This window comes from Corvus moneduloides, chromosome 11 (assembly GCF_009650955.1).
Source record: "Corvus moneduloides isolate bCorMon1 chromosome 11, bCorMon1.pri, whole genome shotgun sequence".
NCBI lineage: Eukaryota > Metazoa > Chordata > Aves > Passeriformes > Corvidae > Corvus > Corvus moneduloides.
Window position 1 is genome coordinate 18,083,536 of NC_045486.1, and position 14,743 is coordinate 18,098,278.

At 66.1% G+C, this 14,743-nt stretch overlaps 3 protein-coding genes across 9 annotated transcripts; 2 read left to right on the plus strand and 1 right to left on the minus strand.

The window, feature by feature from the left end:
* The first annotated feature begins 57 nt into the window (after positions 1-57).
* On the plus strand, positions 58-5,087 carry LOC116449450 (acylamino-acid-releasing enzyme-like). Its single transcript, XM_032120988.1, is given in 25 exon segments — positions 58-184; positions 187-242; positions 245-310; positions 312-485; positions 1,094-1,223; positions 1,323-1,449; positions 1,528-1,615; positions 1,710-1,785; positions 1,860-2,023; positions 2,096-2,233; positions 2,322-2,413; positions 2,524-2,564; positions 2,642-2,763; positions 2,926-2,986; positions 3,055-3,152; positions 3,229-3,280; positions 3,365-3,453; positions 3,568-3,706; positions 3,784-3,867; positions 3,942-4,022; positions 4,119-4,207; positions 4,310-4,500; positions 4,579-4,681; positions 4,755-4,861; positions 4,931-5,087. Coding segments are annotated over 25 exon segments (2,586 nt in total). The 5' UTR covers positions 58-72; the 3' UTR covers positions 5,037-5,087.
* Positions 5,086-9,894, plus strand: LOC116449451 (acylamino-acid-releasing enzyme-like). 5 transcript variants are annotated; one of them, XM_032120992.1, is made up of 22 exons: positions 5,086-5,380; positions 5,450-5,579; positions 5,659-5,788; positions 5,924-6,005; positions 6,103-6,178; positions 6,309-6,451; positions 6,654-6,791; positions 6,865-6,956; positions 7,049-7,089; positions 7,156-7,277; positions 7,449-7,509; positions 7,620-7,714; positions 7,798-7,849; positions 7,920-8,008; positions 8,220-8,361; positions 8,491-8,568; positions 8,641-8,721; positions 8,799-8,887; positions 8,977-9,167; positions 9,244-9,346; positions 9,419-9,525; positions 9,606-9,834. In XM_032120992.1, the coding sequence occupies exons 1-22, from the start codon at positions 5,237-5,239 to the stop codon at positions 9,742-9,744; spliced, it is 2,325 nt and encodes a 774-aa protein (XP_031976883.1). In that variant the 5' UTR covers positions 5,086-5,236; the 3' UTR covers positions 9,745-9,834. The 5 variants fall into 5 exon arrangements, with proteins under 5 accessions (XP_031976883.1, XP_031976885.1, XP_031976880.1 ...); XM_032120994.1 differs by having other exon boundaries at positions 5,471-5,579; XM_032120989.1 differs by having other exon boundaries at positions 8,799-9,167; positions 9,606-9,894.
* On the minus strand, positions 9,883-14,499 carry MST1 (macrophage stimulating 1). Of its 3 annotated transcripts, none has more exons than XM_032120997.1 (18): positions 14,337-14,498; positions 13,845-13,986; positions 13,560-13,672; positions 13,316-13,430; positions 12,964-13,100; positions 12,774-12,894; positions 12,565-12,683; positions 12,306-12,468; positions 12,081-12,211; positions 11,896-11,998; positions 11,669-11,805; positions 11,514-11,549; positions 11,320-11,431; positions 11,172-11,249; positions 10,960-11,106; positions 10,772-10,878; positions 10,203-10,342; positions 9,883-10,122 (listed from the first exon to the last, which is right to left on the minus strand). In XM_032120997.1, exons 1-18 carry the CDS (start codon positions 14,386-14,388, stop codon positions 9,961-9,963), a joined length of 2,115 nt encoding a protein of 704 aa, XP_031976888.1. In that variant the 5' UTR covers positions 14,389-14,498; the 3' UTR covers positions 9,883-9,960. The 3 variants fall into 3 exon arrangements, with proteins under 3 accessions (XP_031976888.1, XP_031976887.1, XP_031976886.1); XM_032120996.1 differs by having other exon boundaries at positions 12,306-12,471; XM_032120995.1 differs by having other exon boundaries at positions 12,306-12,683; positions 14,337-14,499.
* Positions 14,500-14,743: the final 244 nt, after the last annotated feature.

The following is a 14,743-nucleotide window of genomic DNA, read 5'->3' on the forward strand; positions in this document are numbered from 1 at the left end:
GGCTGCTGGGATGGGGGCTGCTGTGGGCACCATTGACTCAATCCCACCCCCCTGACCAGGCTGCTCAGTCCCATGGGCCCTCAATGGCCCGATCCCCCTGGCCAGGCTGCTGAGCTGGGGATCCCTGTGCCCCCCAAGAGCCCGATGCCCCCGGTCCTGCGCACGGAGCCCCTGTTCTGCAGCCACCTAAGCCACCCCGGTGCGATCCAGAGGCTGCGGGGCCGCGACCTGTCCCCCGGCTGCGGCCTCAGAGGGGCCCCGCGGGCGATCCGGTGTCGGGGGACGGCCGCCGGGACACGTGGGGGGTGCGGGGAACGCCGGTGCCTGCGGCTGCAGCGCCGCCCGCGCCCACCGGGGGGCGCCTCAAGGCGGGCGGTGGCCCGAGCGCCGCAGCCAATGGGAGGTGCCGCAGGCCGGCGGCCCCGCCCCATCCCGGAAGTGCCGGCGCTGGCCCCGCCCCCCGCCGCGAGGACATGGAGCTGCCGGTGAGAGGGTCGGGGGAGCGATGTCAGAGCTCCGGGACCCCCCTCCCTTCGGTCCCGCTGCCCCTCCCCGTCCCTCCCTCGGGAATCCCGTCCCGCACTTCCCCCCCCGCCCGGCGAGCCCGGCACCCCCGACCCTGCTGCTCCGCTGATTCTCCGGTTCGGCACTACCCCGGCACCCCGGGAACTACCCCGGTACCCTTCTAATCCCCTCATAGACCCCAACTACTGCAGGACCCTCCTAGGCGCCCCTTGCACCCCAGGACCTGCACCCAGTCTCCTGGTACCCACTGGTACCCCAGCAACTGCCCCAGTACCCTCCTGATCCCCGCTGTGTACCCCAGTGTCTGCCCTCCAGTGTCCTCCTGGTTCCTCGCACCCCATTAATGCCCTGGCTCTGCACCCCCAGTACTGCCCCAGCCCTGCACTAACGCCTCTACGCTCCTCCCCTCATGTACTCCGATACCTGCCCCAGCTCTTCACCCGCAAGCACTGCCCCCAGTATCCCCCAAAATCTCCCCCATCCACACTGGTGCCCCAGTAAGTGCCCCCTGTGCCCCGTCACTCCCCAGTCCGTGCCCCCCACCCCTCCAGCCACCCGTGTCCCGCAGGTACAGCCACGTGCGGAGGAGCTGTCGGAGCTGTACCGAGAGCTGAGCCAGCACCCGGGGCTCAGCACCGCCTGCCTCGGCCCCGACCTCACCACCCAGTACGGGGGCAAGTACTGCAGCCTCTACACCGGTACGGGGATGGGGAGGACTGGGGAATGGCCAGAGGGGTCCGGGCAATCCCTGCCTGCCTGGTGAGGATGCAGCTGGTTCCCCACCCTGCTCCCCACAGAGTGGTCACAGCGGGACCTGGCAAGGGCTGAGAACATCAAGTTCTGCCGTCAGTACCTCATCTTCCACGATGGAGCCTCCATTGTCTACTCCGGGCCCGCTGGCACCTGCTCTGAGATAAAGGATGAGTGAGTCCCACCCCCACACGGGGTCCCTGGGGGTGCTGATAGTGGGGGGCTGATGGGCACTCACCCACTCACCCACAGGCTGCTGAGCCGTGAGTCCCCCAGTGGGATGCTGAAGGCTGTCCTGCGCAAGGTCCCTGACAAGGAGAAGGAGAAGCAGTTCCTGGAGGTGAGGAGGGGTCTGGGGGAAAAAGGATACTCACTGAGGCTTGGGGCTGGATCCATGCTGTGTCTTGGGGCCACCCTGGCATCTCTGCCCCCAGGTCTGGGATCAGAACCGGAAGGTGAAGAGCATTGACCTGACAGCGCTGGACAAGCACGGCAGCGTCTACGACGATGGTGAGGGGCTGGGGGATGCCAGGCAATGTGGGGTTCCAGGGGACAGGGTGGCCAATGCTGACCTGCCCCTGCAGACCAGTTTGGGTGCCTTGCCTGGTCTCACTCGGAGACCCACCTGCTCTATGTGGCGGAGAAGAAGCGTCCCAAGGCTGAGTCCTTCTTCGAGAGCAAAGCCCCTGAGCTGGGCACCTCTGACGAGGACACGGGGCACCCCAAGAAGGAGGATGCACCGGTCAAGGTGGGGTCTCCCCACCCTGGGTCAGGTGGGGGCTGGCTGTGTGGCTGTGGGGCTGACCAGGCTGTGCTGCAGGGCGAGAAGTTCGTGTACCACGAGGACTGGGGGGAGACGCTGAGCACCCGCAGTGTGCCCGTCCTCTGCATCCTGGACATCGAGGGCAACAGCATCTCGGTGCTGGAGGGCATCCCAGAGCACCTCTCTCCCGGCCAGGTCAGGATGGGGAGCTGCAGGGAACCAGAGAAGGGAGGTTTTGGGAGGCAGCAGCATTCTGAGCTGCTTATCTCCCCTCTCCCCACAGGCTTTCTGGTCGCCTGAGGACACCGGTGTGGTGTTCGTGGGCTGGTGGCACGAGCCTTTCCGCCTGGGGCTGCGGCACTGCACGAACCGCCGGTGAGTCCCCACAGGGCACCCCAGAGCCAGCCCTGCTGATAACACCATGCGGGGCACCCATCCCACAGCCTGGCCCCCGGCCCCGCTGTGACACCCCTCTGTGCTGGCAGGTCAGCGCTTTTCTACGTGGACCTGACGGGCGGAAAATGCGGTAAGCAGTGCACACCCCGACCCCGCTGGTTCCCTGGCTCCCCTGCAGCCCCTCACCATCCCCTCATGCCCATGCAGAGCTGCTCTCTGAGGACACCAGGGCTGTGTGGTCACCGCGACTCAGCCCTGACGGCTGCCGCATCGTCTACCTGGAGAACAACGTCCTGGGCCCCCACCAGCAGTGCAGCCGCCTCCGCATGGTGAGCAGCACCAGGGGGACACTGGCAGGCACCAGGGAGCTGCCAGGGTGCCCATGCTGCGGTGGGGCTGGCAGGAGGGCGGTGGTATCCCCTCCTTGGGCTGCAGTGGGGGCAGGCAGGCTGAGACCCTGCAAAACTTGCCCTATGCCATGTCTCTTGCAGTATGACTGGTACACCAAACACACCAGCACGGTGCTGGAGGCTGTGCCACGGCAAGCATGGGGTGAGTACAGCTCTGGGACTGTTGGGGGGGACTCAGGGGGGTGCTGAGTGCTACCACTCTCCTCACAGGTGCCTTCCCGGGAATCTACTGTGGCACACTGCCAGGGATGTGCTGGGCTGCCGACAGCCGCAGGATCCTGCTGGACACGGCCCAGCGCAGCCAGCAGGTGAGGGGATGGCAGGGGACACAAGGGAGGCCTGGCTGGGTCAGGGCTCCACTGGACTCTGCCCTCATGCCCCTAGGATGTGTTCGTGGTGGACACAGCGACAGGCACCACAACTTCGCTGACAGCTGGTGAGTGACAGGCCAATAGGGCCATGCTGGTGCCAGGGGTGGGGAGAGGGTCACACCTGCAGGTCTGACCCCCCTGCTCCCCAGATGCCCCCCAGGGAAGCTGGTCTGTCCTCACCATCGACCGGGACCTCTTGGTGGCCAGGTTCTCCACCCCTAGCTGCCCCCCCATGTTGGTAAAGTCACATCCCCCTCCCCAGTGCCCACCAGCCCCTCAGCACGGGCACTGACCCCTCTCCCCAGTGCCCACCAGCCCCTTGGCACAGGCATTGACCCCTCTCCCTGCACAGAAAGTGGCTGTTCTGCCTGCCGCTGGCCATGAGGCACAGACACAGTGGATCTGCCTGCAGGACGCACCCCCTGTACCTGGCATCACCTGGGGCATCCGCACCCTGCAGCCCCCACCAGAGCAGGAGCACCCCCAGTACGGTGAGTGCCCAAGGTGGAGTCAGACTGTGCTCCACCATCCTCACTGACCCCTGACATCTCTCTCCCTACCTCCACAGGAGACCTGGACTTCGATGCCATCCTGATGCGCCCAAGTGAGGGTCCCACTGCCCAGAAGCCCCCCTTGGTTGTGATGCCCCATGGTAAGAGCTTGTCCCCACCCTACTGTACCCCAGCCAGGTGGTGTCACCCCCCCCTTTACCTTTGCCATTTGTAGGGGGTCCCCACTCCGTCTTCACAGCTGGGTGGATGCTGTACCCGGCGGCGCTGTGCCGCGTGGGCTTTGCTGTGCTGCTGGGTGAGTGACACCATGACTTTGGGTGACACAGCACCCACGGAGGGGCTGGGGTGGGGGTACAAAGGAGGAAGGGCTCTGACACTGTCCCCCACACAGTGAATTACCGCGGCTCGCTGGGGTTTGGCCAGGACAACGTGGCCTCCCTGCCAGGCAACGTGGGCACACAGGACGTACGTGATGTGCAGGTACGGCCTGGCACATAGTCCTGGGGCACCCTGTGCTCCCACGGGTGCCCTGAGTAGGGAAGGTGGGGCTGCCTGCTCAGTCGGTGTTCCCCATGGCGGCAGCTCTGCGTGGAGCGGGTGCTGCAGGAGGAGGCGCTGGATGCCAGCCGGGTGGCACTGGTTGGTGGCTCGCATGGGGGCTTCCTGGCGTGCCACCTCATCGGGCAGTTCCCTGACACCTACCATGCCTGCGTGGTGCGCAACCCCGTGGTGAACATCGCCTCCATGGTGGCCACCACCGACATCCCAGACTGGTGAGTACTGCTGCCCCCAGCCTCCCAGGCTCCTTGCCATCCCAGCCACACACATGCCCCCATCTCTCTTGCCTGCAGGTGCCTGACAGAGACAGGGCTGCCCTACAAACCTGATGCCCTGCCAGACCCAGCTCAGTGGACAGAGATGCTGCACAAGTCACCCATACGCTATGTTGACCAAGTATGTCACTGTCCCCATCCCTGTCCCTGTCCCCAACAGCAGCGCCACTGCTGAGGCCATGCTGCTCCTGCAGGTCCGTGCACCCGTGCTGCTGATGCTGGGGGAGGACGACCGGCGTGTACCACCCAAGCAGGGGCTGGAGTATTACCGTGCCCTCAAGGCCCGGGGGCTGCCCACGCGGTAAGTGGGGTGCTGGGGGCTTGAGTTGTGGGGTGCGGACACAACACTAATCCCTATTTCCCCCTCCAGGCTGCTCTGGTACCCAGGGAACAACCACGCGCTGGCCAGCGTTGAAGCCGAAGCAGATGGCTTCATGAACATGGCGCTGTGGCTGCTCAAGCACCTGCAGTGCTAAGGGTGCTGACCCCTGCTGCTGACCCCCAATAAACGATGTAGTTCAGCACCCCAGGGTCTCTAGTAGTAGTGCTGGTAGCGGTGTCATCTCCACTCCTTGTGCCCCAGGAGCTGGTGGCCCCTGGACCTTTCAGCTGCCCGGATGGGTGGTTGTGCCGCCGGGGATGTGTTGAGCCATGGGAAGGGTGACCCTGCCTGGCCATGCGGGGCAGCGGGAGCAGCTGGAGGGCTGCCACCGGCCGGGGCGCCGGCGCCGGGCTGCTCCTGCGTGCCTTGGCAGGCGTCCCACTGCGGGCGGCAGAGAACAGCCCCATGGCCACAGGGGCGACCGAGAAGGGTGTGAAGGTGGGCAAGGGGGCTCAGGGGGGCTGTGTGGGTGGGCACGGGCCGGGGGCTGAGCTAACCCCCGTCCAGCATGCTCCTTCCCTCATCCAGGCGGCCGACGGCCCCGCTGCCTGCTACAGGGAGCTGAGCCGGTTCCCTGCCGTCACCCGTGCCGCCCTCAGGGCCGCGGCTGGCGGGCAGACTTTCCTGCTCTACACCGGTGAGTGGCGGGCTCGGCCGCCCCCGCGCCTTTGCCCGCGGGACCGCTGTGAGCGGGCGCTGACGGCCCCGTCCCTCAGAGTGCAGCCGCCCCGACCTGGCCCGCCGGCGGCTCCTGCGCTTCGGCCGCCACTACAGCCTGCGGCGCACAGCCGGCCGGGAGGGCCTCGCCGTCAGCCGGACCGCGCTCAGCGCCGAGATCCACAACCAGTACGGCACGGCCGGGCTGCGGGACGGGACGCTGTGCCCGTGGCACGGCCACTGCCCGTGGCGTCCGCAGTGCCACAGCGCGGCCGGTGCCGACAGCGCACGGCCCGCCGCAGCCTCCGTCCCTCCCGCCCTCAGGCTCCTCAGCCAGGACTCGCCCACGGGGCAGCGCCGCGCCCTGCTCAAACGCTGCCCGCGGCAGGGCCACGAGCTGCTGGAGGTAACGCGGCTGTCCCGGTCACTCACCGGGGTGGCTGGAGTGCAGGGTGGTGGGCACCGTGTACACGGTGTGCCGGTGCTGACCGCCGTCCCCCCAGGTGTGGGACAGCGGGGGATGCAGCCACAGCGTGGATCTCACGGCGGTGGGGAAGCACGGGGAGGTCTACACGGAGGGTAGGGCCCCTTCCCCATGGTCCCTGCCCACAGAAGGGGTGAGGGTGGCACGGCCAGCGGCCCTGGTGCCTACCTGGTGCCCAGCTGTGCCTGTGCCAGGCTGGGCTTTGGCACCTTCCTGCCATGCCAGGGCCCTTTGCCTGCCTGGCCTGGTCGCACTCAGAGACACGGCTCCTCTATGTGGCTGAGAAGAGCCAGCCCAAACGACAGCCCCCCTGCCCCTGGGATGTGCCAGGAGCAGCCTGGCCTGCAGCAGAGGATGAGGATGAGGAGGTAGGTGCCCCATGAGTGTGTTCAGTGCATCCCCAAGCATGCCATGCACACTGTGGGCATGGCACGTGCCCCATGGGCACACCATGCACCCCCTGAGCATGCCGTGCACCCCATGAGTGTGCCATACATCCCATGAGTGTGTCATGGACAGAGCTCCATGCCTGGGGCCACCAGCCATGGGGCTGATGGGTCTGTGCCACAGGGCAAGCAGTTTGTGTACCATGAGGACTGGGGGGAAACCCTGAGCACACGCAGCGAGCCCATCCTCTGCATCCTGGACCTGGAGAGCCTCAGCCTGTCAGTGCTGGAGGGAGTCCCGGAGCACCTCTCCCCCGGCCAGGTCAGGATGGGGTACAAGGAACGCCCCAGGGGGCCCAGCCTGGGGCTGTGGGATGAGTCTGGCTGTCACACAGGCCCTGTGGTCCCCGAATGACCATGGTGTGGTGTTCGTGGGCTGGTGGCACAAGCCCTTCCGCCTGGGGCTGAATGCCTGCTCCAACAGGAGGTGGGTCCCAGCCAGCAACTGGTGCCATGCCAGGATGCCCATGCAGTATCAGCACAGTGGGGGTCTAACCTGATCCACACTTTCCCCCTCAGGTCAGGGATTTTCCACTTGGACCTGGCCAGCGGGTGCTGCGGTGAGCACTGGGACCCTGGGGGGTGCCCTGGGGGTCCCCGGGATGCTGACCCCCTGCTGCCCACAGAGCTGCTGTCAGCAGAGAATGGTTCTGCCTGCTCCCCCCAGCTGAGCCCTGATGGCCAGCGCCTGCTCTACCTGGAGGGGGTTGTGGGGGGGCCCCACCGGCAGTGCTTGTGCCTACGCATGGTGAGTTGGGCCTCACGGGCACCAGGCATGGCTGTGCCACCCTGTGCTGCCAGCACAGTGCTCAGCCCAGGTGCCACAGCCTCTCGCAGTGCCTGGCTGGGGGTGTCAACAGGCGTCCCTGCCTCAGTTGCCCCTGGCATGGGTCCTTCCCTGACCACTGGCTCTCCCCAGGTCACCTGGCAGACAAGGCAGACAGTGACGGTGCTCGACGTGGTGCAGGAGCCCACAGAGGGTGAGCAAGGCATGGTGGGCAGAGCTGGGTTCTGATGGGGGGCTGGCACCACCCCCTGCCAGGTGCCCATGACCCTGGCTCACTAGCCCAGCGCTCTGCCCCACTTGCAGCTTTCGCCGGGCTCTATGCAGAGGTGCTGCCACCGCGGTGCTGGGCAGCCGACAGCCGGCGAGCCGTGCTGGGCACCCCGCAGCGGAGCCGCACAGTGAGTCCTGGGGATGGCAGGGCCAGGGACGTGACCCACACACCCCATGGTGACACCACTGCCTGTGCTCTGCGCCCTCACAGGACCTGCTGCTTGTGGATACGGAGGCAGCCACAGTCACCAACCTGACAGCAGGTACATGGCACCACCCACCCACGGTACCCCAGTGAGCAGCTATGATCACCAACATGTGTTCTGTCCCCAGGATCACCTGAAGGGTGCTGGGAGCTGCTCACTCTCCAGTGGGACCTGCTGGTGGCCACCTGCTCAGCCCCCCACCACCCCCCCAGCCTGGTGAGCAGAGCCCTGAAACTGTGTGGCACAGTGGGATATGGTACAGTGATGCTCAGCCAGGCACAGGACAGTGTAGCACACGTGGCATGGTGTGGCATGGCATAGGGAGGCATAGTGTGGTGTGGCACAGCCAGATCCAATATGACACAGCCTTGGCATGGCACAGCCTTGTCACGGCACGGCCCCAGTGCCATCCATTGCCTGTGCCCAGGTGGTGGCCGTGCTGCCGCCAGCAGGCCAGGAGTTGTCCCTTGACTGGGTGCCAGTGGAGGACACCCCAACAGTGCCTGGTGTCACCTGGAAGACTCTGACGGTCCAGCCACCCTGCAGTAGGCAGGGCCCCGCTGCACAGGGTGAGCCCTGGGGGCCCCTGCTGCACCTCGGTGCTGCCTGGGTGCCAGGGACCCTCGGGAGTGGGGGGTGGGCAGGGTGCTGGGTGCCCAGGGTGGTGGCTGCTGAGTGGGAGCCCTTCCCTGGCACAGACACCCAGGCTTTTGAGGCCCTGCTGCTGAGCCCCTCAGATGGCACACCACCACACCCCCTCGTCGTGTGCCCCCATGGTGAGTGAGGGGACACTGGGGACACCCTGGCAGTGCTGGTGGCACCCCAGGTGATGCCCATGCTGGCTCCAGGTGGCCCCCATGCTGTCTTTGATGCCCGCTGGCGCCCGAGCATGGCTGCGCTGTGCCGGCTGGGCTTCGCCGTGCTCCTGGGTAAGTGCTGGGGAGCTTGAGGACATGTGGCCCTGTGTCTCAGTGGAGACATGGCACCCATGGCCCTGTCTCCTCAGTGAACTACCGTGGCTCCCTGGGCTTCGGCCAGGCCAGCATCAGCTCCCTACTTTCCCATGTGGGTGAGCAGGATGTGGCAGACACCCAGGTGAGGGGTGCTGGGCTGGGGGTGCTGGGGGATGTTCCTGGGAGGATGCTGATGTTTGGGTGCCGGTGGTGGGTGCCCCACGGATGCAGCTGGCAGTGGAGCAGGCGCTGCACAGAGAGCCCCTGGACCCGCACCGCCTGGCCCTGCTGGCTGGCTCCCACGGAGCCTTCATCGCCCTCCACCTCCTCACTCGCGAGCCTGAGCGTTACCAAGCCTGTGCCCTGCGCAGCCCCGTCTCCAACCTGCCCGCACTGCTGGGCACCTCTGACATCCCTGACTGGTGAGTGCCACCCCCATCCTGTGCCATGCCACCCGTCAGTGTCCCTGTGACAGCTGTCAGTGTCTCTGTACTGCAGGCGCTACACCTCCCTGGGGCTGCCCTACTCCTTCGAGCGAGTGCCACGTGCTGAGGAGGTGGCCACCATGCTACTGCGCTCACCCATCTCCCAAGCAGCCCAGGTAAGGCAGGGTCAGGATGGCTGTGGGGTGCCAAGTGTGGGTGCCAGGCACCCACTGAGGGCAGTGCTGCAGGTGCAGACGCCAGTGTTGCTGTGCGTGGGCGCCCGGGACCGGCGCGTCAGCCCCATGCAGGCGCTGGAGCTGTACCGGGTGCTGCGGGCCAGAGGTGTGCCAGCACGGTGAGTGGGGTGCAGGTGGGAGCAGGGAGGGAACTCTGGGATGCTGGATGAGCACCTTCCCATCCTGTGCCTCCCCACAGGCTGCTGTGGTACCCGGAGGGTGGCCACGCACTGGCTGGTGTGGAGACGGAGGCCGATGTCTTCACAAACTGTGCCCACTGGCTCCTCCAGCACCTGGGGCAGCCCAGACAGGATGGGACGGGCCGGCACAGGCCCTAGTGCCCACAGTGGTCCTGGGCTATGCCAGCCCCAGGGTGACTGCTGGCCCTGGGGACCACACCAGGACCAGAGGCAGATGGAGCGAGTGTAGCCAGGGGCAGGTTGGAATGTGGGTTGGGGTTAAATAAATGTGAGACCTTTTGCAGTGCCGACCCCTGTGGCCACGGCTGTGCCTTTATTGTGCAATGGCAACTGTGCCAGGCTGGGAATGCCGGCTCAACCCATCTTCATCACCTTGTAGATCCAATCGACATAGAGGGAAACACGGATGAAGAGGGCGGGCTGGTCGGTGCGGGCACAGACACGGGAGGGGGTGATCACTCCCTCCAGCACCCAGCAGTCAGCGGTGAGGCAAGCCAGTGGACCACCGTAATCGCCCTGTGGCATGAAGAGAGCGGTGTCACCCTGGTGCCAGCACCTGCTGGCTCCCTGGGCTGGGTGTCCCCAGCCCAGCTCACCTCGCAGGCACCCACGCCGGCACGCAGCGGGGCAGTGCACAGCTCGCTCTCCTTCAGGCGCCCACGCAGCGCCGTGTTGCATTCGCTGTGGGCCAGCACCGGCAGCCGTGCCACGTTCAGCACGCTGCCATCTGCCGTGCCTGTGGGCAGAGAGCACAGGGCAGTGGGCATGGGATGCACCGGTGGGTGTGCAGGGATACTGGAGAATGGCATGGGCAGGGGTTGGTGTGGGCAGGGAATGGCATGGGCAGGAGGATGTCATTACAGGGGAGTGTGGAAGGGAGATGTTGTGGAGAGGGATGTTATGGACAGGGTGATACCAGAGGCAAGGGATACTGTAGGCAGGGGGATGGAATAGGCAGGAGAACGCCATGGAAGGGAGATGCTGTGAGCAGGGGTATGCCAGGGACCTGGGGGTTGCTGCGGGCAGGGGGTACTCCAAGCAAGGGACGCTGTGGGCAGGGAGATGCCATGGACATGGGGATGCTGTGGGCAGGGGGATGGAATGGCATGGGCAGGGGTTGTATTGAACAGGGAATGCCCTGGCAGGGGCTGCCTGTGGCAGGTACCTCCAGTTTCTCCCCAGCCAGCGATCTCACAGACAGTGCCCGCAGGCACAACATAGTGCTCGGGGGGCAGGCAGATCAGGGCCACACGCCTGGTCAGAGCGGCTGGCCTGTGTTAAGAGGGTCAGTGGGACATGGTGTCACCCTAGCCAGCCATGGAGCATGGCGGAGGCCAAGGCACGGCCACTCACCTTGCCAGCTTGAGCATCACCAGCTGGGACTCGGAGGGGCCGCAGACGATCCGCACGATGGGGATGGTCTGTTGGTCAGGGTCCCCAGGGCCGGGGTCCTTGAAGAGCGTCCCCAGCTGCACCTCATAGCCCGTCAGGTCGGCGTCACTGTGGGACAGGGACATGAGGGCACAGGGGGGTCCCACCACCCCACACCCCAGCCCCAGCCTTACCAGGAGGAGAAACACTGGCGTGTGCTGATCACCCACTGCTCCTTCACCAGGGATCCCCCACAGAAGTGCATGCCAGCCCTGCAGGGACGGGGGGTGAGCTTTGGGGGGACACTGAGTGCATGGCAGTGCATATGGGACAGCTGCTCACCGGTTGCGGATGCTGACAGTCCAGGGTGAGTTGCCGGGCTGGCCGCCAACGATGCGCCCCTTCTGCTGCAGCCTCTCATCCCGCTGGCCACATTGTTCAAATGCCACCACGTCTGTGGGCAGGGTGGGCATCAGCCGGGGCTGCACCACCAGCACCCGCCCCAGGGTGCCCACCCAGCACCCATGGGCTCCCACCTGCATTCTCCATAATGGAGGGCACCGTGCTGCCGGCTGCAGAGAGAAAACAGAGTGGCACTGGCACAGGATCCAGCCACCCCGAGGGGACCAAAACCACCCTCTGTGTGGCCAGGGTCCCCTCTAGCTCTGCAGGGAGGTGGGTAGGGGCTCACAACAGGGCTTGATGGCGCAATAGTCAAAGGGGGTGCGGGGGTCCATGGTGTAGCACCAGGGGCCATGGCTGTCGTTATCGGGGTTGCGGCAGTAGTTCTCCTCCAGGTGTGCCTCAGGGTGGGTGGTGGGTGAGATCCTGCCAGGAGGAAGTCACCATCACTGTTACCATTCCCATCCTCATCTCCATCCCCATCCCTGTCCCCACCACCCCCCCTCGCACACTCACTGGGGCACATGGGGTGTCTGGGCAGCCCATGGCTGGCAGGTGATTCCCTTGCGTGTCTTGCTGACGTGGCCGTGGTAGTGCTTGCCATGGCCGTGGTAGCACTCTGGGGACAGGCAGGGAGGGCTGGCACACCTGGCAGGGCCACCAGGGTGGGCACCCAGGGACATGTGCCTGGGGTGGCTCACCTTGGGCATCCTGCTCATCGGGGCAGCGGCGGATGTGGAAGCAGAAGGCAATGCGGATGGTGGAGCGGGAAGTGAAGCACCATGGTGCCTCTGATCCATCAGGGTTGCGGCAGTAGTTCTCCTGCAGGTCCCTGGAGGAGGGGCCGCATGGTTGTCCCCCTTCAATCCCACACTCATGGGTGCTGCCCACCACCACCCTCCTGGGGTGCATGGCCACCCCCTTACTTGCACGGGTACTTCTCTGGCACAAAGTGGTGCTTATGGGGCACCTGGGAGTCCCAGCGCTGGCAGGGAATCCCGGACACGGTGACATTCACACGGCCGCGGTAGCCTTCACCCTTGCCCCTGAAGCAGCCATTGGTGAGGTTGACAGCCCGTGGACGTTTTTCTGCTTGTGTGGCCAGAGAGAGGGGCAGAGTAGCAGGGTCAGGGTGGCACCCAGGACCCTCAGGCCCAGCTGTGCATGATGCTGGTGGGGACTTACTGCAGATGCGGATGCGACAGTATTCGCGTTCCCGCCCGGGGTCGGTGGTGTAGCACCAGGGCTGCTCGGAGCTGTCAGGGTTGCGGCAGTAGTTGTCATCCAGCCCCTTGTCAGGGTACCTGGGCCAGAGACAGGGAGCAGCAGTTGAGGTGGCACCATCACCCCAGCACAACCAGGGCACTGCACTGCTGAGGGCTGGGAGCTAGTACTTGTTGGGGTGGTAGGGGTGCTTGTGTGGGTGCTGCAGGTCCCAGCGCTGGCACTCCGTCCCTGATTCAGTGTGGTCCACAGTGCCACGGTAGTCCTCCCCATTGCAGGTCATGCAGACGGCTGCCAACAACTGTAGGGCTCAGTGTGGGGGAAACATAGCACAGGGTGACCCTGGGATGTGGCACTCACCATCCTCACACTTCTTTATGCCGCAGCTCTGGTGCCGGACATTGGGATCGACAGTGTAACACCATGGGCCCCGCTTGTCCCGGTCGGGGTTTCGGCAGTAATTCTCCTCCAGCCCATTGCGGGAGGATGGCAAAAACCTGCTGGCATCAGAGTGGGTAGGAGGGCTGCCAGGAATCCTTTGCCATGGAGTGGGCACAGCCAGGATGATGCACTACCTCTGTCAGTGCCACTGCCCCCAAGCTGTCCCCATTGCTCCTGTGCTATCCCACACTGTCCCCATCCCATTCCCCACTGCCCCTGCTGCCCGGGGTAATTGGCAGTTGCCACAGGGCAGCCAGGGACACGGGGGCACCTGTGGTCATGCGGTGTCGTGGACTGCCAATGCTGGCAGCGCAGCCCCTTCTCTGTTGTGGCCCGTGTGCCGCGGTAGCTGGAGCCGTCGCCCACGATGCAGTCCCGCAGGTAGTCTGAGCAGAGCCGGGCACCTCTTCAGAGCCCCAGGGCCGGGTCAGGGCACATGGACAATGAGGAGTCCTATGCCAGGTGGCTGTGCCCAGTCTGTGATGTCCCCATGCCCACCCATGGCACCAGCCCACCTTTCTTCTGGTACAGGTCATAGCGGATGTTTTTCTGAAGCTGGACGCGGGCTGAGTGCTGGGTCCAGGGCAGCAGCTGGCACAACTGGCTCTGCTGGTCATGGTGGAAAGCCCTGGGAGGCACAGAGTCTGTGGCACGGGAGTCTGGCATGGCATCATGTGAGGCCAGGGCCCACGGGACCTGGGTCACACACATGAGCACCCAGTATCCAAGTGCAGAGTGTGACCCAATGTTGTGGCCCCTGCACTCCCACTTGCCCTGCGGTGGCACTGTGTCCTGCTCACCGACAAGCCAGGCTGGTGGCACAGCGGTGGGCACACTGCTCCGCAGTGCCCTGCTCCGGCAGCGGTGGCGGTGGGTCCACAGGCACCATCAGCAGCTCGGTGGCTCGCAGGCGCTGGAAGTCATTGAGGGGTGAGCGGTGGCCTGGGGAAGTGTGGCAGGAGCTCAGCATGGTCATGGGGGCACAGCATGAGCACTGCGCCCTGTGGAATGTCGGATCCCTGCCCCATGGAGCAGGACATCCGTGTCCCATGGAGGAGGGGAACTCTGTCCTATGGAGCATGGGATCCCTGTCCCATGACCTGATCCATGTGCCATGGAGCAGGAGGGTCCCTGCCCTACATCGCCCGCTGCAGTCCCCTGCTTCCGGCTGCCCCCCTCTGCCGTGGGACAGGGCATGGCCTGCAGGCTCCCGGCCTGGCCGCTGGCCCTGCCTTGGGCCCCGCACTGCCCCGCGCCCTCCAGCCCCACGGCGACCCAGCCTGGGGCCCTACCTGAGCCCAGAGCCGCGGCCAGGGCGAGCAGGACCCCCAGCACGGGCTGCATGGCGGCGGCCCCGCGTCCCCGGGCCGCTGGAGCTCCGGGAAGGCCCCAAGCAAATATTTGTGGTCGGGCGCGGGGCCAGGCGGGGCCGGGGTCACCCCGCGGCGGGCACGCGTGGGCGGGGCGGGGCCAAAACCGGGGGCGGGGCGGGGGCGGGGCGGGGCCTGAAGCGGCGGGGCGGGACCAGGCGGGCCCGGGGTCACCCCGGGGCGGGCACGTGCGGGGAGAGGCGGGGCCCGAGCGGCAGGGCGGGGCCTGAGCTAGCCGGAGTCACCCCGCGGGGGACACGCGAGGGGCGTGGGTGGGGCCTGCGGCGCAGGAGGCGGGCCTGGAGATGCGGGGACGGTTCCTGCGCCAG